This window comes from Rhinichthys klamathensis, unplaced genomic scaffold (genome assembly GCF_029890125.1).
Source record: "Rhinichthys klamathensis goyatoka isolate OS25496 unplaced genomic scaffold, OSU_Roscu_1.1 h1tg000036l_1, whole genome shotgun sequence".
NCBI classification, from domain to species: domain Eukaryota; kingdom Metazoa; phylum Chordata; class Actinopteri; order Cypriniformes; family Leuciscidae; genus Rhinichthys; species Rhinichthys klamathensis.
This window is the reverse complement of record NW_026606584.1, coordinates 4324771-4348780: the sequence shown is the minus strand read 5'-3', so window position 1 is coordinate 4348780 and position 24010 is coordinate 4324771. Positions and strand designations below refer to the sequence as shown.

Genomic DNA, 24010 nt, shown 5'->3' with positions numbered 1-24010 from the left:
GTTTTTTTCAGTGTTGGAGCCAAACTCTGCAGGACAGCGTCTCTCTAGGACCGAACTTGCCTACCCCTGAACTAGACACACTGCTGTAAGAAATCCGCTGGTGGGGTGGTCTGCATGCAAACTGAAGTGTATAACCGTTTGTGATTGTGTCCCCTACCCATTCTGACACCACTGGAAGTGCACGCACCTCGTGAAGTATCTCAAGCGGCTCGCTGCCTGGAAACAGGGCGTAGCTCTCTTTTAAGGGGAGACATTGACAGTCCCTGCACGAGCTAGACCGCCACAGTGCACCTGGGAAACACTCGTGCTGGGAACGAGAAAACGCACAGGGATTATGCCTCACAGGCCACTGTCGCCTTCAACCAGCAAGGGATGTTGAACGTGCTGGAGGAGCTGCAGCCCTTTTTCTCAGAGGCCCTCATCTCTGGTTTGGTCAGCCTTATGAGGGTCAGGTCTGTGGCCGAGCGCAGTTTCCTGAACAACTCGGGATCCGGACATCGGTCATCCAAGGCCTGCAGCATCTTCGCCTGAAAGACCTGAAGCACAACCATAGTGTAAATGGAGGATGCTTCCTGCCCAGCTGCCATGTACGCCTTCTTACCAATGTGTAGCGTGGTATGGCTTCGAGGGCAATGATAGTGACGACTCACACCCACGAGGAGTCGGTCACAGGTGGGCTGCAACAGCTTCCTTGACGGACAGCGGTTTTGTGTAACCCAAGCAGTTGGCCCCGTCGACAGAAGTAAGGAGATGCGATCACGCAGCCTGATGTGAGATCTCATCGTGTAATTCTGGGAAAAATGGAGTGAGTCTATGAGGGGCAGTGGTCCTGCTGCAGACACCACATCATGATCCATCATCATGTTCCTCGCTGGCTGTTCCAGAGGTGCCTAGTCAAGGTCCAGGTTCTTAACAGGCTCCGTAAGAATCCTCAAGCGTTCAACCCTCCTTGATGGACATTGTGTTTCTGCCAGATGGTGGAAGGAGAGCAGCAAGGGAAAGCGGCATCCTCTTAAAAACGTAGTCAAAGGCGAAAAGTATACAATGGTTGCAAGACTTGCTTCATGAATGAAAAATATTCAGAGGCAATGGCAATGAGCGCTGAGCTATATAGCGGATGGCTCCGCTCCTAGCTCGCACGCTCAATCGCCATTGGCCAGTAATTTTTACTGGCACAATGCAATCAGGATTCAGTATTCGAGGAAGGGGAGGATTAGAACGCAATGTCGAGGCGAAATTCAAGCCCTGTAACACCAACAATATTCATCCTGAGCAAATTAAACGAGTGAGGGGAGGCGGTTTGTGTGTCAACTCACTGTCAGAGAGTAGAAAGAGTGAGAAAGCACAGTTGGTATTGTGTCTTTTCTTAGGAAAATTAGTATTGGAAGAGTTTCAGATATTTCAGTATCGATATATATTGAAAAAAATATATTTTTGACAACACTACATTGCACTTAGTTAGTTATTTTAGATAAGACTACAATTGAAAATGTATATATTACATAGCCTATAAAATTCAACCCAGCCAAAGTGGCTAGTAGGAGTGAAAGCGTTACATGGCACTGCTGAAATCCACCCACATTTGGCATGTGTTCATCTCAAGCCCTGGTAAGCACAGTAAAATGGGGCAGGTGTAATGAGGATCCCAGGACTGTCTGTACCTTGTATGCGATGCTGTTGAGAACCTTCATGGCTAGATCAGAGACGTCTGGAAATGGATCAGCTGCTAGATGCAGTAACACCCTCCAAATCTGAGTATATACACTGTTAAAAGACACTCCTGAAAAGAGAAAACATTTTGTTAGTTTCATTTTAAATTAAGGAAATTATTTAATTGGTTCATTTAATGAGAATTTGTGTAGAAACAACTCAGTAGAGTTAAACTGAAGCTCAGATATTCCCTGGGATATTCCTTACAAAAAAGTACTGCTGCTGCAGCATGGTACAGTGATGCTATTGGATGAAAATACAGTGGTATTTTGAATTCATGGTACTGAACGATTAACATATCAATATACTATGATACAAGAATGCCAGGGTATTATGACTTACATGGAATCATAAATCAGCAATATTATGGCACTATTACAGCAATTCCAATCCAAATTTTGCAGAGGATAAACAAACACTGAAGACATTCTCTATTATTCACTCACACCAGTTTATACAGGACAGTTAAAGTTGTTTATGGTTTTGTTAATACATTCAAGAAAAAGAAACAGATAAAACTGAATATCCTGTACAGTCATTAACCTCTTAACCGTCTCCAGAGCGTCGGCGCACTGAAGCGTTTTTTTTTTTATTTAGTTCAAATATACTATCAGATTTAATGTTATACCTTGACAAACTATACATCATTAAAAAGATATAAGACTCAAGATTCAGTATTTGACCACTATTGTATTCTGAGAAACTTATAGTGACAGTTATGTCTTAATTTGTGTCAGGAGTTATGAAATTAAAAAATGAGTCGTTACCTTTAATATGAATTATGAGCGTCAGCTGCTCTCATTCAGAAAAAAACTCCCGTGCAATCGTCATGACAGCGCTTGACAAAACAACGTCCCTCAGGGCTTTTAGCTCAAACATGTGCAGATTTGGAGAAATATTGATAGATTCTCATAGCTTTACATCAGACTTCTATAGACAGGAATAATATTTATTGAATTTATACCCAAATGCGTCGATGTAATCATTTTGAGCGCTGTATACTCTGTACTGTGTTATCAATTCATCCTGAAAGTGAGGGCGCTGTTTGCACAGAAGTCCATATATTGATCACATGAAGAAGAGCCATAATCATGTGACATTCAGGAAGTCCTGCCACAACAAAGCTATCCGAGATCGCTGTAAAGTGCATATAAAGATGTTTTGAAGACAATAAACATGATTGCAATGATATTTGATTTACCTGTGTTCTTCGAGTCATGTCAGGTATTTTCATAATAATTGATTATATGTATAATGTAATGCTAATCGAGATAGACTTTCAAATTGTGCAGAATACAATAAAATAATATATTTTCTATCTGATTTTTTTATCTGAAGCCAAATCAGATTACAGAAAGTTATTTAAAACACTCGACTTGCGCTATAAAGTAAGTTTGGAGAACAAACATAGTTTTATTCTCATAAATTGTCGTGTATTGATGGTGTGCTAAGCTAACATGCTAGCTAGTACTGAGCACCTGCTACCTTACTTCGGTGTAATTTTTATGATTTTTTTCTAAATAAGAATGCTTACTGAAATGTTTCGTTTTTCAAAAAGGGCATTTGATACAGTTTCACTGTGAAGTGAGAACTTTTATAAAATAAATGAGGGATTGAAACAGTGTGAATTGCTAGTCGTTAGTGATTATAATGCAGACAAAAGAAAAGCATATTTAGAGCAATAAACTGGCTGGAGAGGTGTGAATATGTGCAGGGGAGACTGAGACTGAATGGGGCTCGTTTTTGCATCACAAAACAATAGAGGCAATAGACTGAATAGATGCTTATAAGAAAACAATAAACACCAGTCTAATCAAAATAAAGTCATATGACATGATCTTGAAAAACATTGAACTAAATACAGAGTTTTAGACTTATCATCTTCAGATTTTAAATATAACATGGTTAGACATGTGGCTTTAGCTGCAGTGCATTTCTAGATTGCTACAATGCCAACTTCAATTTTATTTTCATGAAGATGTTTCATAAAAATAAATGTATAATAACTTTACAAAACTTTGAAGCTATTTATAACTATTTTTTTTCATTATGATAATAATTAATTCTACATTTACAATAAACTTCCAGGTGTCAGCTTTCAAATGAGATCTTACTTGTGCTTTTAGTACAAAGGGTTCATGAACTGTATCTGTTTCAGTTTGGGAATGCCATATCTGGGGATTTTTCAAAAATGGGCTTGAAGCTTAACAGGTTAAGGTCATTAATTACTTCACCTCCCTGTACCAATAAAAAGAGAATTATTGATTTACACAAAAGTAATCAGCAGATCTCATCCATCTTTCATTAGAAGCTGTCATTGCCACTATCTTGATGTTATCGCCTGGTCTGGAAATTATGTAATTTCAGAAGCAGGAAACAGCTGTGGGAAAACGTTGATTTCAATCTGACATTTTCTCTCCTGTCCCTAGAGTGAACCAGCAACCGCAGATGACATTATAAGACTTTGTGTGTTTTTTTCCTTTTCTCTCAATTCTCATGCATTTTCATTCTATCATCGCCTGCAGCATGTCATTAGTGTCAGTCACTAGTTCATCCTGCTCTGCACCACTCAGGTGATCAAAACACACATTCCTTAAATTACATAAGAGGTGCCATCCTCACCTCATTATGAGACAGGGCACATCTGTAATGTGTGCATGTATGCAAACTATCCTATCGGCCGGATGAGTATACCTGTGCTGGAGCACATGAAGAAGTGTGTGTGAACGTCAAGAGACCATCAGGCAGATGAGCGTATTTGTGATGCAGAAAGACTTTCTGCTTTCCCTGTGGTGTTGTGTAAGTGTGGAGCCCCTCATCATTGGCATGCACAGTGTGTCTGCCATACTAACGCATGCACAATCCAAAGCGCTTCAACACAGTCTATAGGGACACCTCCTCCACCTCACTCTCTCTTCTTGCACTTTTCTCTATCCAACACAATAACAGCTGGTACGGAAAACAGATGTTCAATGATCTTAAAGCTAATAAACTGTCTTCTGACCATCACTCTAAATGCGGATCTTAAGCAATTTTTACTGAAATTAGTAGTAATTTTCAACAAATCAAAACAAAATTAATTAAAAAAAATTGCAGCTAAGAGAATTCAACAACCATCAAATAGTCACCAGGAGAAAGTGAGAGTATAATACGGGATGGGGCGGGGCTCTGGCACACTCCATTATTTTTATTTGCTGATGTAAACAGAGCCATCATTTTCTACAGAGGGGCATGAAATATTCAGCGAGACTGCAGTGGTGTGCTGTCACAAACTGACACAGTTTCAAAACACACTAAGAAATGGACCCAATAATGAAGTTAGAGGTTTATAACACTGATAAAACATGTTCCTAACCATAGCAGATTATGCATATCATAGTATATTATGATATTATTCCAGTGCTAAACATACTAGTACTGTAGCTCACTTTCCATGCATCAGCACTGGAGAAATGTGTATATGAGCAAAAACAAAACAAAAAACAAGCATGTTATACTGACCATAAGCTATCTATAACTTAAAATATCAGACCAATGATCCGTAAACATTTATAATCACTTCATAATCTAATTGTCATGTTGGTTGAAGCAGAGGAGGAAGCAGGATCCATGTGCAGCAGTCTTATATTAAATAAACCCAAAACTTCAAAAAATACAGACTTAGACTCAAGAACAAGACTCGGGAACGGAACAATCAACATAATACTACGTTAAGAACTCACAACGACTGAACTAGAGACAGGGCTTAAATACACAAACAAACCGGAGAGCTAACAATATAAGACGAGACACACCTGACCAGAACTAACTAATCAATATGTAACCATAGAAACAAACAGCAGGGGCGGAGGTAGACTAAACTGAACTAACAAACAGATAACCAGACACCGACAAGAACAGAAATCAAAACAGACTGCCAATGTTACACTAACGAACTACATGATATACTGATTAATTAATCAAAGTAGTTGCAATTAAATTAATATTTACTCAGAAAAAATTTTTTTTTTAGGATGACTAATAAAATATGTTATAAATATATAATAAATATTGTGGACTTGCAATTGTCAATGCATTGTTGCATCAGATTTGCATCAGGTTTTGGCAAAAAAATCCTTTTTCATGACTTGTCCATTCGTTCATGATTGCTATTATTCTTTATAAAAATTATTTTGTAGAAATTTGATGCCAGAAATTAATCCTAGAGGAGAATACATTTAAAATGTTCATGGTGCTAAATGTCTCCATTAAGAAAACAATATCTAACCGATGAATATCTATTAACATCTATTCAAAGAAACATTTTAGAGCAGAATATTTATATTACAGTACCTATAGATATTTCCATATCTTGTCCAGAAAAGATTTTTTTCTATCTACTGTGATTTCTATCTACTGAATGACACTCCTAGTTAAATTATTTTACCTTTTATACATTGTTATGATATATTCTGGAACTTCACTTCAAGCACAACACCTGCTATAAAAAACACCCTGAATCCAAGTATCCATGGTAACTGGAAGGTGCTTCGAACCCTGGACTCTGCTGTGCTAACACTCGTTTCTGCATTGCCTGGCTACTGATTTATGTATGCAAAGCACAGTCGCTCCTGGAGGTTGATTAAGGACTGTATACTTGAAATGCAGTAATCACAGATTATATAAAAAAAAACTAAGTAGAGGAAAAGGAGAATATAAGGAAAGGATGGGTTGACAGGAGGTCAGAGGATAAAGATAAAATGAAGAGGTTTTGTAAGGTGCTGGTGTGGACTGCACTGATGCAACTCAGAGGAGTGAAAGGGTGAAGAAAATGAAAAAGGATGCATGTGTGGCTGAATACAAAAAAACCAATAGTGAGATAAAAAAGGTAACGATTGAATGAGACAAACAAATGAAATGGATTGAAATATAATGGAATCAGATATAATAACAGCTTGAATGTTGGAACAAAGCCTAAATCAGCCTCACAATGACAAAAGTAGCAATTTGAAATATCTGAAGGGGCTGACCAGAGCAAAAAATAAATGTCATATAATAAAGAGTGAGAGAGAGAACAGAGCTTTTACGAGTGATGCGACTAAATTACTTCAATTTAGAGGATCTACTGTATATGTTGAAATAAACTGTAAATTTTTGTTTGAAATAAACAAAAATAAATGAGCAAAATTCTGCTGCGGAGGGATTTTTAGTTTTCTGTTCTCTTTTAGATTTAACCATTTATCCACAGAGGCCATAAATTAACAAAGATTGACTTCCTTCTAAATTCTCAGAGAAGGGGAAAATACCAAGCTTGTGTGGAACAGGACTCAATTCAGTTTAGTTCAGTACATGTGAGAACTGTAAGAGTTACATAAAAATTATTTAATTTCAGTCATCAATTCATTTGCAACCTCTCACTGCAGTTAGTCTGTTTTTGTCATATCTTCCATTAACCATCAGGTCAAGATTATAGTGAGATTAATAAATCATAGATTAGAAGTTTTATAAAAACTGGTGTGTCATATTGGCTAACCAGCTTATCTTACAGACAAATAAAATGGGTCTAAACATTTGCTCTGTCAATAATTTGATTATGACTGAAAAATTGTGTGATATGTTCATATGGACGGACAATTTATATCTTGGAATATTGACAATAACCAGCAGGTTTTAAATTGAGTCTAGTATGATGTTGTTTATTTGACATTTACTTTGTTAGTTCTGTTTGGAGGTTCTGTTTGTGGTATATTTATATATTTATTAGGGTTATCAAGTGGTTGAATATTTAAAATCACAATTATTAAATCGCTCTCTTAAATTCTTGATTCTTATTGGTCAGAACTCTGTTTGACCTCTCCCTTAAACAGCAGGACTGAAATCCTCTCTAAAATCAGAGACTGCCTTTACATATCAAAATGAATCAGATCAATCCAAAACAATGCTAGTCGGATTTATAATCAAACGTCATTGCATTGCATACAGTAATTCTACATAATGTCTGTAACCCACACATTTGACTATCATGTTGTAATCACTCATTATTTATGCCCTTTTTCATAACTATTTAATAGTTCATAGGAATTATGGAGTGCTTGGTATCAGCATGAATGATTTTTCTATTATGGTATGAATCAAATTCATGTAAAACGTATTGTACTCTCATTATAAAATTCAGGTCTAAATCATACCCTGCTAGTGCAGGAAAATTAAGAGACCATGTGACTAATAAGATAATAGGTAATTTATGTGAGAGGAGGGGAAACAGTTATGTCCCAAACTAAAGACAATGTATAATTGGTAAGAACTCCTCTAAGGGTTGGACAAACATCTGAGTTTAAAAACTCAGGATACGAACAAAGCATTAGGTTAAGACTACGGCTTAAGGCTGATAAAATGGGTTAAGACGGAGGTCTTAAGACCATAAGACCAAACATCGTCATGCAAACCACCTAACTACTCTCGTCTCACTTATTTTACTTTTCTTTCTTTTCCTTAGTTCCTTTTCTTTTGCGTTGAGATTTTTGCTTTCTAATTAGGAATCATGTATAGAAGTTGGTGTCAGTGCTCTATGCCCTGTGTGGATGTAGCTTTCCTGTTCTGTTCCAGTGAAGTCCTGACAAAACTCAGCCTTGAAGGGAAACGACATTGCCTAAGTTTTATCTAATTGTGCTTGCAGGATTATCCATTTGACTGTAAATATTAGTGTTTCAATATTATAAGCTAGCTTCTCTCCTGGTCTTCATTGAGCATACAGGTCTCTTCATGTGGTAATTCTCCTACAACATAATCCCTCAAATCTCGTTTGAACTTGTTCGTTCATCTTTGCTCAAAATGCTTGCTAGGAACTGTTTTTCTTCAAGGAAGTTTCGCATACTAATAAAATATCTCAGCTCAAATTAATATTTTGTTTCAGTTATTTACTTATGTTGCAAGTAGCTGCGTAATAAGCGGGATAATGTACATCCAGCTGGTTTATCACAAAGAAATCCTGAAAGGGAGATCAGGATCAGGTCTTGTATCACCCTGATGGTCAATAACTGACCACGAGCCATTGAATTATTCCGACATTAAAGCATTGTGCAATGTTTTACTTCAAGACATTTGTCAGATTTTAAATAAATATTTTGTGTGTAGAACTAATTTCGTACACATCTCAACATTCATTTTCAAAGGAATCCGATGAAGGTCTAGTCTATGGCTGTTGCTGAAACAGGGAATCTCACCAATAAGAGAATTTAAGGAAGAGTATGAGCTGACTCTCCTCATCTTGTCGATGGTTTCAAAGGAGAGTAGGTATTCATCATTATCAGGGCTGCCCAGAGTACTGCTGGCACTGCTACTGGTGCTCAGGTTCCCTGGAGAGAACGCTGCTGGACCACCTAGAACACACGTATAAACACAAGCATGGTTGGGAATATAGATGAGCGATATGACCATAATATTATATCAAAATAGGAGTATTTTTATTTTAAAATAACAATATATATCACAATATTCAGTACTGTGCAAAAATCTTAAGGCCCTTGCACACTGAGTCCGAAATTTTCGTATGTGTTTTTTCGTATTCGTGATTCGTGGCTCTGAATTGTCAAAACACCATTCAAACTGCTTGCTACAGATGCGAAAAATGCAGAAAATTGAACCTGATACGATTTTTTTTATGACGGACGAAAGTTTCAGAGGCAGTGTGTAAGCGTGATTGACATAACGTGAGGTCGTATTTATTTTGTAACGTGCAAAAATTTCGGACACGAATTTCGGACTCAGTGTGCAAGGGCCTTTAGGCATGTTAGTATTCCCCCCTCTCACCCTCCCCCTGGGATTACATGAATAAACAGAAAAAACTGAGACAAACTAAATCAAGAAGAACTGCGGCAACATCTCCAAGACGCTTCAAGAAACCTACAGTACCTCCAAAGCTACCTGAAAAACTGTGCAAGTGTACCTGGACAACAGCTGTTTTAAATACAAAGGGTGGTCACACCAAATATTGATTTGATTTAGTTAATAGAAGTTAACAGATAAATAAAATCTATTTATGACATTATTTTTGAAAACATGCTCACTTTACAGCATTTTTACACAAGTGCCTAAAGTTTTTCACAGTACTGTAGCTTTGCAGGTAGGTTTCTTCAAGCGTCTTAGAGACGTTAACACAGTTCTTCTTGATTTAGTCTGTCTCCGTTTTTTTCTGTTTCTTCATGTAATCCCAGATGGACTCGATGATGGTGAGATCAGATCTCCGTGTGGAGCATACCGGCTGTTGTCAGACTCCTTGTGAATTTAAAAATCTCACTGGATTACTACAAATAATGTCAAAATGAATGTTTGGAAATGTAAACTGATATTTCCTACTGACACACTACAGCAGACAATATACATAACTGGCTTAAAACCATTGTGTGTGTGTGTGTGTGTGTAAATACTAGTGTTCCAAAGACTTTTGCACAGTACTGTAGTTCTTTTTGGCTGAAAATAAGCTTTTTAAAGTATCACATTTTTAAAAATCAGAGAAATTTCTTTGAATTCTTGATACCAATTTCAATACCACTACTAAGCTAACTAATGTAAGTAAAAAGTCTTAAAGAAAGTCCTTGTGTTGAAGAAAAGTACGAATAAATAAGTAAACAAACTAAATTCAGGCAATAGAATAAAGATAACTGAAATAAGGATTCAAGTAAGAAATTAGACCAGCATGAGGGTGAGTAAATGTTGAATTAATTATGATTTAAGACAATTTTCATCATAAAGGTATAATCGACTACATTTACATTAATACTCACTAAAGGCCCATTCACGCCAATGACGATAAAGATATAGTTCTACAAATTGTTCTAAATAAAAAAGATGATCAGAGTCCACACCACAACTATAACGATAACAGGACAGAGGAGCAATATTGTCCCAAGCAGAGCGAGTCCAAGAGACATGGGAACGGAGCGAGCTCCGGAAGAATAAAAGGAGGAGTGATGACAGTGCAAGACAAGAGAGGAGCAGGCCTGGACTTTATGTGGGTGTTTTGTTTTAATTTTCTTTCGTTTTGTTATTTGTTTATTTTGTAATTAAAACTTACGTTGAACGTTCCCCGGTTCCCGCCTCCTCCTTCCTTGAGCCTTTAAAGGTGCTATATGTATTTTTTAGCGGCCTCTATCGGTGATGTTTCAGATTGCAACCAATTTTTACAAGAGCGCTCGTGCTCTTGCGCGTGCTCGAACACAAGAGCGAGCACTCATGGTACCGGCCGGCCACACTGAGACTTTCAACACACCGGAGAAAGCATCACACAACATGCTGGAAACTCATGTAAACTCCCACTGCATCGTTATAATAGACTACTTTTATCAGCTTGACGTTGAACTAATCCATGCTCGTACCATGATAGCGTTACATTGACTGCATTTAGCCGACATGTGGTGATGTGGACAGATGATCTGCAGTTAAGTAATCATCACGTTATCAAAGAGTGCTTGGGTTGAACTGGTTTCCCTCAAAGATGACTGCAGCTGGAGAATTGAGATGTATAAATTCCGCTATTGCGTCTGTTGTAAAAGAAATCGACAGCGCATTCATTTTAAAAGACGAACAGAGAACTGCAATCAAGGCATTTGTCGATCGGAAAGATGTGTTTGCTGTCCTTCCAACGTGATTCGGCAAAAGTTTATTTTATCAGCTGGCTCCGATGGTCGCTAAGAAGATGGGACGCAATGAAAACCCTGTGGTCGTTGTGGTTTCTCTTTTGGTCGCACTCATGGAGGACCAAGTAAAAGAAGCAACACTCATTATTTTACTACTTCTTCCAGCGTGCGTGCAGTTGAGGTCTGTTGACAATTTGCGTAGCTCATAAAAAATCACTTAGGCTACTGCGTTGCTCTGATTGGTTGTAGGTCTATCCAATTGAGTGCAGAGTTTTTTTTCCCCTGGTTCGGTTAAGATACGCCTCATAATCAAAGCCCTATGGAGCAGTATCAGACTCACATTCTGACTAGAATATGAGTGTGACGAAGTCAGGCTACATTTCACTAACTATTCGTGTATCTTTCACAATCAGCAATGTCAACATAGGTGAATGTATAATATGATAACGAAAACGGTTAGTGAACTAGACTGAACAATTTCAGTGTACAGTAAGATCGTAGGAAGTAACATTTCTGTACTGAACGTGTCTGAAAATTATAAACAAAATGATAGTAGTGGGATGAGTGACGTTAGACAGTAGATCTAGTACATAAAATAAAAGTTACATCCTAAAGCACCTACTTTTTGTTATCCTGTTATACTTTTGTATTCATTTCATGTCTCATGTATGTTGTAGTTTACCTTGCCATTTCATTACAGTCACCCATTATTTATTTCAGCATATCTGAAAACTTGCAATTTATCACAATAAAAATAGCGGAGGTCTCTCCATAATTCAAACACTCTGCCGATGTTGATCCGTGTTTTCGTCCTAAGTCGATCCGATTCACGTTTGGCCTGACGAGCTTCAGCAGATACATTTTTGTTTTGTTTTTTATATTTATGTGGAGTTTGTGTTGGAGTCTGTGTTGTGCTGGAGGAAGGTAGTTTTTTGGTGTTATCAGACTCCATGTCGTTAGCTGCAGTGCCGTCGCATAGACTGTATATAAAAAGGAGAGAGGCTCAGGAGCGCGCATGCACGTCACATCCGATGGCTTTCGCAGAAAATCCGACCCGGAGACCTCACATAGAAATAGGAATACTGGCCTTCAGAGGTAATAGCAGAACCCGACAAGTGGATCATTGTAATGTGTGATTACAACCCCTTCACACACAGGCAATAAAAAAAGGATTCATTTTAGAAGAAAAGTTAAATTTAGCACCTTTAAACCTTGTTAAATTGGTGCTGAAACCCGGGAGGAAGGAGGGACACGCTGTCGGACATCCCTCGCTGCTGAGAAGTTTGCGGTTCTGAGCAGATTGGGCAGCACAAAGGAGGCGGGAACCGGCATACGTTCAACTTAACTTTTATACACAAAATAAACAAATAACAAAACGAAAGCAAAGCGGCAGCTCCTCATGGACGACTGCCACTTAAATTAAAACAAACACTGGCATAAAGTCCAGGCCTGGTCCTCTCTTGTCTCCTTTTATCCTTCTGAAGCTCCTCCGTGAGACTCGAGACCAGTGTGGCACACAGGTGACACTCATTAGCAATCGCTCCGTTCCCATGGCTCTGGGCCCCATACTGCCTGCCACAGATATCCAATCAGAAAACACCAGACTTTAAAGAGCTCGAGTATCTAAAGTGGCAGATATCATGTGTTGGTGTGGAAGCTAAAATAGTAATCATTTCAGTTATCTTTAAAGTTCTTGTTCTTGGTGTGAACAGGCCTTAAGACAGGCATTTTTAACATAATCATGTGTGCATTTGACCTTTTAGGTGTGCACCCAAGCTCAAAGTATCCTTTTCTTGTCCGAGTTCCACGTCTCAGAGAAGATAGCATCAAATAGTGTGCAATTACCGAACTAAGCTCTCTTTCCAGGCTTATTACACTTTTAATTAGGCACTTTAATGCAACATGATTTTTAGCAATCACTTTGAACCAAATGTTATGAATGTAATATAAAACTTTTCAATATTGTATTTTTTCAATGTTTTTTTATTAGAATATTTTCTTTTCAACATTATACCTGCTGACTTCTAGCTGAGAATAAGGAGTATTCAGGCTTAGTGATATAGAGTGGAGTTTGACTCACCCTCCTCGTTGAGGTTGAGGTTCTGAAGGCTCTTATTGAGGGTTCGAGAGGTGGTGGCAGCTCTAAGGTTTGTGTAGGAGTTCACTGATCGTAAACGAGGGATGGCGGGACTGTCCCTGCCCGGGGTAACGTTCCCTGTCTCTACAAAAACAAAAAAAAGTCAAAGGTCAGTGGCAGCCGGACATAACAGATAAACAATGGACCATGACTATGGTTAGAACAGCATACTACTAATTATACATTATGTGCACAGTATGTAAATTTTCTGTATGTATGGAATATCTGCCCAACCAATTATATTTGGCAAAACGCACACTTGAAATTCTAATACCAATGTGTTGAATGAACAAGTATCAATATCAACCACACATTTTAACATCTACTCTTTGGCTTAAACATCATTATAATGTGACAATGTAGTATCCCTTAATTTGAAATGTGGCATATATTTAGTATATTGAGCAGTATACATTAAGTAGTATGTTAGTATTCCATTAGGAAAATGTCATTCTATAAATCACTGGGAAAACCAATAACTCTAAAACAGTTTAAAAATAATTACCTGTGGAATTTGCAGGTGAAGGCACAGCATAGTTTTTCTCTTCCTCCATGAACTGCAGAGCCACAGTACAGAAATTACTCTCATACTGCACCACTAGGTGACTAAGAGCAACAACCAGCTCCTAAACATGACAAAATACAGGTAAACAAAAGTTACTGAAAGTAAACAGGTCATCATGAAAAAGCCACTATAGGTCAGCATGAGCCAATATAGATAATCAAGAGTCAATATAGATCAACATGGGCCAGTTAGGCAAGCATCACAGCAAAAAGGGTCACTACAGGTGACTAATTTTAATCATTTTAATTTTGCTCTCCCCAACTCTTCATAGAAAGGTAGTGCAGTAGCGGTTCACTTAATATGACATGTGTATAATTATAAAATAATTACCCAAAAATTTATTTTAAAAAGAGTTTTAGATTTTAGCATATCACACAGCAGGACATGTCTAATAAAGTCAAGTCAAGTCACCTTTATTTATATAGCACTTTTTACAATACAGATTGTTCCAAAGCAGCTTTACAGTAATAACAGGAAATTAATGCAACAAAGTTTGTTTAGGCTGTACAGCAGCTCTAGACGAAAGTCATTGTCCAGTTAAAGTAAGTTCAGCTTTGATTAATTTACATTGTAAAAATCATTAGTTAGGTAGTTGGACAGTTAGCTTTCCAAAAGTATTTCAAACTAACTACGGCAATACAAAAGTAAACATAAATCAACACTGCTAATCCAGTCAATACAGGGAATCTGTATGCTTGTATGCAATGTTTATATGTAAATAAAAAGCCTAAAATAAATCACTTTATATAAAGCGATTATGTCTCTACAGAAGACTTGGATTAAACCTCTTGATTCATATGGATTACACGTTTACAATGTCTTAACATTCTGAAGCATCAAAGTTTTGGTTGCCTGGACATTAAATGAATGGACGAAATGTCTCAGCTTTCATCAAACATATCTTATTTTTGTTGTTTGAAGATGATTGTTATTCTTATGGGTTTGGAACAATATGAGGGTGAGTAAATGAAGACAAGCTTTCATTTTTAGGTGAACTATCCCTTTCAACAAAACAGGCAAAAAACAACAACTAATAACAGGAACATGTGGCTTAAAACAGAAACACATTTGATTAGTTGAGATTGCAGAATGTGAAAAAAAATAATAAGGCCTCAGATCACTTGGACGTGGCTGTGTTTACAAGAGGTAAAAACGATATAAATACTGTTCGTTTTCTCACACAAACCGCTCGTTTCGTGTCTTAGGCCATCAATGTGTACTTACATTTACGAGTAATTAAATCATGTTTAATTTGGACTTCTCTGTGCATGCTCTTTGAGGAAGTGACCATAGACCTGCATTACTGACAGACAAGAACGGTTTGACCTAAAAATATCAAAATTGAAACTACTGCGGAAACAAAGACACCTACATCTTGGATGCCCTTGAGGTAAGCTAAAACATACCAAAAATTTATTTCAAAGTGAACTATTCCTTTAAGAAAATGATAATGAATCTGATGCTGATGAAAAATGCCCGTAATGAAATTCCAATAAACTTGCCTTCCTCACGATGGGACTTCCATCATTAATGAGTTGTGCTAGCATCATGGCAACATTATGATCAATGGTGGTAGAATGATCTGTTCTCTCAGCAGAATTCCCCACAAACGTACCCAACGCAAACACAGCTGCACACCGCACCTGCCAAGGAGACAACAGAAAACATTCATGAACCACACAACAGCCATGGTTAGGGTTATGGTGCTTATAATGTGGTACTTCTATAGTAACAAGGTAGAACTCTGTTTTTGAGCATATTTAAAGATGCATATTTTGGACAGGAGTAGACCTGGGCTGAAAATAACAGAAAAACAGAGAAACCAAGAAATCTATGTAAGGTTTGTAATGCATTATAGCAGAGTAATGGTCCTAGTTAAGGATCTGAATTTGCAGGGCACTGTAAAGGTAAACTACATATATTAGGGGTGCAACGATACCCTCATGTCACGTTTCGATACATATCACGATACTGAACTCCCAATACGATATTATTGCGATATTCCAAGAGATACTGTATGATAAAAGGTTAACAGAAAATGTACTGGTGATTAAAATGCTAAATTTGGTATTGCATTGGGTGTTTAAATGAATAGGCTTGGACTTGGTGCTGGTAACTCAACGCACAGGACAATAGTGACACCAGAATAAAAATACTCATGATTCTGAAGCTGAAAATACAGAATTATTTTAGACTAATATGCTTGCACTCTGTCACTGACTAGATATGTTTAAAATAACATAGGCCACTTTTTACTGGTAACATAAGACATTTGGCATTATCAGGACTCACAAATATTCCCCCATTGCATTATTATACATTATATTCAACATTGCATAGTAGTTTAATGTAGTACTGACACTAAAAATCTGAAAACTTGATTTTTTTCTCACACAGAAATTTTCATTTTGGGTGAACTATACACAATAAATATTGTCACTATCCACGATACATATTGATACATTTTTGTATTGCGATATATTGTGACATGATATTTTGTTACAACCCTAATATATTTACTAGAAAATCTACTACTAGATTGTCTAATAGTAGTAAAATATTAGTCTGGCCAACTTTCAGAACCTCTGGTATGGGATCAGACAGGAGACTGTAGAGCTTCTCATGGGCACTATCTCTAACTCCACACCAGCGTGCAGAATCAAAGTTCTGCCAGATTCTGCCCAGACAGATTGCCACCCACTGCCTCAGGAGAGGGTGAGGGTCGTTGAGCTGCTCCAGACAGATCGCAATCAGGTTACCCTGCAGACATGCCTCCTGATGGACAGAGAGGTCAATGAATCATCAGGGACAAACAAAACATTTTTAAAACAAATATATTTAAAACAAATATTACACTGTATAATTCTGAGAGTAAATGATTGGGTCTAATTCCATTAAAGTTCGGAAACATTAAAAAAATATGTTTTTGAAAGAAAGCTCTTATGTTCACCAAGGCTGCATTTATTTAATCAAAATACAGTAAAAAACAGTAATATTGTGAAATATTATTACAATTTAAAATATTTGTTTTCAAACATTTGTGGTAAGATTTCAAAAAAGAGAGAGAGAGAGAGAGAGAGAGAGAGAGAGAGAGAGAGAGAGAGAGAGAGAGAGAGAGAGAGAGAGAGAGAGAGAGAGAGAGAGAGAGAGAGAGAGAGAGAGAGAGAGAGAGAGAGAGAAATTATTCACCAAAGATGCATTAAATTGATCAAAATTTACAATGAAATTAAATTGATCAAAATTGACAATGAAGACATTTATAATGTTAGAAAAGTTTTTTTACTTAAAGTTTTTAAGAAATAAATGCTCTTCATTGAACTTTCTATTCATCAAAGAATCCTGAAAAAAGTATCACAAGCACCACAACTGTTTTCAACATTGATATTAATAATGATAAGAAATGTTACCTGAGCATCAAATCAGCATAATAGAATGATTTCTGTATATATGTACAATGATCTGCTGATCAGGAAACATTTATTATCAATGTTGAAAAAAGTTTTATGCATTCAATTTAATGCATTCTTGCTGAATAAATATATTAATGTCTTTAAAAAACATAACAAAAAAACGTACTGACCCCAAACTTATGAACAGTAGTATACACTATCGTTCAAAGGTTTGGGGTCCATTTACAAAGAATCCTAAAAAAAAAGAAAGAAATGGTATACACAAAAATATTAAGCAGTACAGCTTTTTGAAATTGATAATAAGAAATGTTTCTTGAGCAACAAAACAGCATATTAAAATCATGTGACATTGAAGACTGTGTCAGATGTGCCATCATAGGAATAAATTGCATTTTAAATGTAACCCTATTACAGTAATTTTACTATAGATCTTAGACAGACAGACGAGATAGCCAGCCAGCCAGCCAGATAAATAGATAGATAGACAGACAGATAGATAGATAGATAGATAGATAGATAGATAGATAGATAGATAGATAGATAGATAGATAGATAGATAGATAGATAGATGGATAGATGGATAGATGGATAGATGGATAGATGGATAGATTGATAGATGGATAGATGATAGATAGAGACCTGTCCTGTGTTGTAGTTGTTGACAATGACAGCGAGGATAAAGACAGCCATAGTTCGATGCTCAGCCTGAATAATATCACAGAAGATAAAGTTAACAAAACAGATATTGTTTTGAACAAAGTGAAAATTGATTCAGTACCATCTGCATGATACTTACGGGCATGTACGGGTCAGCCAGCACCGACAGGAAGTACTTGTGCCCATTGTCTTTTACAAGATCAGCTTGGCATGACTACAGAAAAAAGAAAGAGGGAGAGAAAAGCAGGAGGGAGAGTAGGCGAGTGTAAAAGAGAAGGAATTGAAGGCGTGACAAAAATGAAACAAACACCATACTGACAGCTGACAACTGTTTCTACCAATTTTGCTGCCTGATACAAACTTCTTACATCTGAGTTTTCTCTGAATAAAACACTTACAAAAAAATTTAACTGCAGCACGTGAGACACTTCACTGATAAACCAATAACACAATAACAGACCTTGGAATGACCAGAAACAGAGAGAAAAGCTATTTGTCCCATCTCAAACAGAATGTGTGTTGGAGGATAGTGTGGGCAAGGCGGAAAGGGCAAGTTTTACTATCGACTGCTTGTGCTCTGTTTCATCTGGTAAGTTTGTTAAGTGCCATGTGCTTCAGTGAACTGACCGATGACACATACTAATCACTCTGTACAATATAAACAGTTCTGTATATAGCCTACTGTATCTGAACAGTAAAGGTTTAGGGTCAGTAAGATTTTAGTTGGCAGCATCGTTTGCAGCAACTATGGCGTTGGCAGCATCGTTTAAAAAAGTTTAAAAACATACAGTATGGTACCACAGCAAAACCGCCTATCCCTGTAGAGTGGTGCAGGGATGACGTCAAAATCCAGAATAATAACGTGCCACTGGTTCTGTCGAGATTTTCCTATGGGTTTTTATTATGGGGTTTTTCAATTTATAAGTAAAATACGTTCTGCTTTTCTTTCTTTTAAAAAAAAAAAATAGCCTGATTAGCAGCTTTGGAGTGTGCTTTGCTGCAGTCTCTGTGAGGGATGTGCATGAATGATCAGCTATCTCTGCAGGTGTCTTAACCACTGCTGTCAGAGACAGATGGCAAACCGCTTTCACTTCCACTGCCCTTCCAGTGCCACACTCCAAAATACATTTACAAAAATACATTATGAATGTTATTAAAGTTATATAACAATAATTTAGATTAAAAATCTTTTGAAATAACATGCACAGATTAATCCTTCACTAGACCATGAATGTGCATTAAAAAAGAAAATCATGATACTTAAGAAAAAATAATTTTATTATTTTATTTTTTTTAAATCAGTGTAGCACTTATAAATCAGTAAAATCAGAAAAATGTATTTACTTTCTAGTGAACAATTCATCACAGCATGTTATTCCAAAGAAAATTTGTAGTTACTTATCATTCCTCTGAAATGTCCTACTGACTAAATGTTAACCAACAGCCAAATAGCTACTTGGATATCAAGCAAATTCATATTTGGTTTGGCTGCATTTTTGTAAGGGATGCTCACTTTTCACTTTCCAAGAGACTAATTATGAAAGTAAAATGGGATTCTAATAGCAATTTACTCTGACTTTAAGTCTGATTTATTAATAGAGTTTGTTTGGATGATAGATGAGTTTTTCCACAAACGAAAACAAGGAACAAATTCGAATGTGTCTGATGTTTCTGTTGTACAAATATATTCAAATGTACAAATGGGACGCATTTCTGAGATCTTAAAGAAGAGCATTTTCATCTGTTTCTATTCATTTTTGGTCTTTTTTTGGTGAACAATGACTTAATGCTGAGCTGACATGAGTTAAACTAGGACTGTCTAAACCGGGAGTGTCTGATCTCTAAATCATATTGATCAATCAGTAATGCACATAAAACGTGATCGATCTATCAACTCTTAGATAAAAAAAACAAAAAACATAATAAAGTCTAAAAAATTTAGAGCATCAGGAAAAATGCAAGAGATAAATATCAATAACACTGTATAAGCCAATAAACAGAGAACTTCTTTATAAAATAGCATTATAGAATACGGTCTAAAATAGAAATCAATTTGCTGTGGAAACATTTAAACATTCAGTTGTTTGTACTACAATTAAGTTTACAAATTAATTTTTTTTCCTTTTCTTAATCAAATTTTGTCATTAAAATAAACAAGAAAATTATTCTAACTTTACATATTTATACTTTTCAAATATGCAAATTATAAGATTTTATTACATATGCAGATATTTGCATATATCAAAATGTGATTTAAATGTTTATTTTTGTTTTACAATATTCAACAACGTTTGGTAACTGTCAGAGCCTTTATTTTCAATAACCCATCTGACAATTATATTCTATTTAATTTTGAATAAAATGAAAATTAATAGGTCTACTGTGAAACAAGCAATATTATGTTTACCACAATTTTACGGGTTTTTAAAAAAAATCAGATTGGAGTATCACGTTAGATATTTTCGATTATAAAAGGTTTTTAGCTGGTCATTAGTATCTGAATGTTAATTGTTTAGAAAATGTACACTATGTGGAATTTTGGTTAAAGCAATTGCTGAATTGCAAGGGATGAAGAGTTTTACATACACTATCTACAGCTAAGATCTTTGCCCAGATGAAGACCAAAAGAGGCCTGAGCTCTCTCGCTGAACTCTGCAACAGTTTCAAGACGTATGGAAAAATCCCCACTGAAAGAGCCTGCAGAGAGCAAAAAGACAGAGTGTGTGAGAGAGAGAGAGAGAGAGAGAGAGAGAGAGAGAGAGAGAGAGAGAGAGAGAGAGAGAGAGAGAGAGAGATTAGAGGATGACGTGATTCAAGGTCATTCTTTGAAAAACTTGATTGCTTTATTTAGATTTCTTTCTTTCACAGGTATCTTGTATTCAGAATATCATTGTTTGATTGTGTATGTGAATTCCAGAAAACCCTGGCCGCTACATAACTATATTAACATCCAAATTCTACATAAGGCAGGGATGGGCAGCTTCAGTCCTAGACGGCCACTATCCGGCAGAGTTGTGCTCCAACCCTGATAAAAACTCACCTGGCCGTAGCTTTCTAGTAATCCTAAAGACATTGATTATCTTGTTTAGGTGTGTTTGATTAGGGTTGGAGGTGTATGCAAATTGACTGACATATGTATTGTCTAAAGGTTTCTTAAATACAGTTACATAAGTAGTAGTTTAGTTTATGTAAGCTTTAAAGTAAAATTAAGATAAAAATAAATGTTAGAGGTGTGTTATCTGCCATCTCACCAAACTGACGGCCCAAGGGCCCAGATCCAGAAATCTCCCCAGCAAATCTAGTGCTCTCAGTCTGTGTACCTGACTCAAGAGGACCTAAGAGAAACCAGATGGGAGAAAATGAATCTGATGTTCTACTCTGTTCCACAGCTAGTGGTTTCAGTGAGGAGTGGACAGCAGTGTGTCAGTGTTTAACTCTACAGCAGGGCCATGGATGAAATACAATGAAAGAGAGCAAACAGATATATTTATTATACCACATACCAACAGAAATAACCTAAATGTCTCACACCCACACATACACAAAAGCAGGAAGACATACATTCCCATGCACAATGGAAACTAATATAATAATTTGACCAGGTGCTTAGGCTCTCACACACTCCCTGTGGGCTGGCACAAGCTAATCACTGCCCACCTGTGTGTGTGAACATCTGTGGTTAGGGTGGTGATTCATTAACACTTCAATATGTGTCTGTATTATTGATAAAAGGGGTGGCCAAAATAAGTTTCAGTCATGAATAATTACGAATATGGTAAACAGGATATGATGTCACGCACCAGGACCTCAACTTGTGAAAGACTTACAAGCTAAAATGTCTCATTAATGGGGAAGGAAATTACTTACTTTTCCTTTTTGTTTAAATCTACTTAATAATATTACTGACCATTCTAAATTATATTAATATAATATGATATACAAGGAACACCATTTTCTGGTTGATGAAGGTGTATGCTAACCTTACTTATACGGATGTAGGGGTACTGTACATAAGACAAGGTTGGGAAATAATGATGAATGTGAAAGGTTGGGATACAATGATGTATGACTGTCTAGACACCTTTAAAAGAGTACTAAATGACTTCACATGTATGATGGGTGCTTGTCTTCAAAGTTACAAAACTCAGTCTCCCACAAAAGGGAACACTGCTCCAGATCTGCCTAAATCAAATTCAAGATATCACATCTACAAATGTCTACGTCACAATAAGAAATATTAGCATAATACACGACCAAAGGCACACACAAAGAAAGGCCAGGCTTCAGTGAATTGTAGTGTTGTCGCCATATTGTGGTGACGCTGTGTTTCGGTGCGAAAGCAAAACCACTTTGTTTGGCCTTCCAAAAACGGATGAAATTAGGAATCAGTGGTTAAGATCTGTAAGAGAGTTAAAATATAAACCTTCTTCTCAAGTTGTGGTTGCAAAATTGGTTCCAATCAATCTGCTTGATGATCCTCATTTCCAGAATTTGACTTGAGATCGAACTGATACAGTAAAACCGACAACATATCTTTGTGTTTACTATTGCTTTGGAAACCTTGGGAACTGAAGCTCGTAATTAAACTCAGCCGTTACATTTCTGATACATGGTTGGGGTGTTTGGCCAATCAGAGCACTTTTCGGAAGTAGGGGCTTTGTAGAAACCAGAACTCTGTCAGTGTGTTTCAGACTGACTTGGAATAATGTAATAATGCAATTATGTACAGTATGTGAACATTAAAGCATGTTAACCCATATTATTACAGCCAATAAACAAAAATAATGAACTTTTAAAATAGCATCATCTGACCCCTTTAAAATATTAGTTTTGTTTAAAAGAAAATCATAGGTTGGCAAAATTTATTTTAGTTTTCAAAAGTAATTAAGCATTTAAGCATACACCTTTAGATTAAAAGAACTGAGATCAAGAGAAGCATACATTTTAGTTTTAGATAACAGTTCTAGTTAGCATATTCCTATGCCAGCATTTTAAAACCCTGTATACGTGGTATGTATTTAAAGCATCTAGTTGTGGCACACACTCTTAGCATGGTGAGGGGGTCCGGATACAGGCCTGCCCAGAGACAGAGCGTGCTGTGTAAGGAGCGCAACAGAAGGACTGCCCACCTCAATGCCCACACAAAAACACACAAACTCTGAAACGCCCGAAATCTCCTGCCAAAACAATACGCCACCCTGCCATCAAGGTATTAATAGACTGCAGGGTCACGTCAAATCATGGACTGTGAAAATTATCAGCGTGCACCTTGGCCATTACAGGGCGTTCCTTAATACCCTGAGGCCTATGGACGGAAGGAAGAAAGGAAGGAAGAGGAGAGATGAAAGAATAGAAAGATGTGAAGAATATGAGGGAGGTCTGTTTTTTTTTTACTGATTCTAGCCAACTGGAAGATTAGTCAGCACTTGTGGTGGTGTGTGTGTGCAAAAGCGTGACTGGCTGCGGAGTTTAATATAAGTGTGGAAATCTGAGCCCATCTGTGAAGAATCCAGACCTCTTAAAGTGAAACACAGAAGTATGAGACAAACTTTTTTACTCAATACAAGAGATGGTCAGCAGGAAACGATAAATGTGATCAGGAAGCATTTACATTACAGTTCATATTTTATCAGTTTTATGCATCCCCAGGGAATCAAACTCATAATGTTGGCAATGCTAGTACCATGCTCTACTGTCTGAACTAAAGGAACATACACAGCAAGATTTTAGAGTATTTGAACACTTAAGTCACATTTACATTACATTTTTGCATTTAGCAGATGCTTTTATGAAAAGCGACAAAGGATAACAAGGATAATAGAGAAGCATAAGTTACATATAAAAATGTATGGAAAAAGAAGACCAAACCAAATTTGAACCCACTGACTTGTATAGCCAAAAACATGTTTTTCAAAAT

General features: G+C 36.8%; 1 protein-coding gene across 8 annotated transcripts in view; it reads right to left on the bottom strand.

Moving 5' to 3' along the window:
• Window positions 1–24010, bottom strand: part of rptor (regulatory associated protein of MTOR, complex 1) — a 378992-nt gene that overhangs the window by 84518 nt on the left and 270464 nt on the right. For 7 of the 8 annotated variants that reach the window (XM_056246142.1, XM_056246144.1, XM_056246143.1 and 4 more), the window contains 10 exons: window positions 21345–21428; window positions 20680–20790; window positions 18233–18307; window positions 18076–18141; window positions 16610–16801; window positions 15529–15669; window positions 13967–14087; window positions 13405–13545; window positions 8913–9068; window positions 1662–1780 (listed from right to left, as the gene is read on the bottom strand). In XM_056246142.1, coding sequence (XP_056102117.1) covers window positions 1662–1780; window positions 8913–9068; window positions 13405–13545; window positions 13967–14087; window positions 15529–15669; window positions 16610–16801; window positions 18076–18141; window positions 18233–18307; window positions 20680–20790; window positions 21345–21428 — 1206 coding nt within the window. The remainder of the gene's footprint in view (window positions 1–1661; window positions 1781–8912; window positions 9069–13404; window positions 13546–13966; window positions 14088–15528; window positions 15670–16609; window positions 16802–18075; window positions 18142–18232; window positions 18308–20679; window positions 20791–21344; window positions 21429–24010) is intronic. The other variant, XM_056246147.1, reaches the window with a different exon arrangement.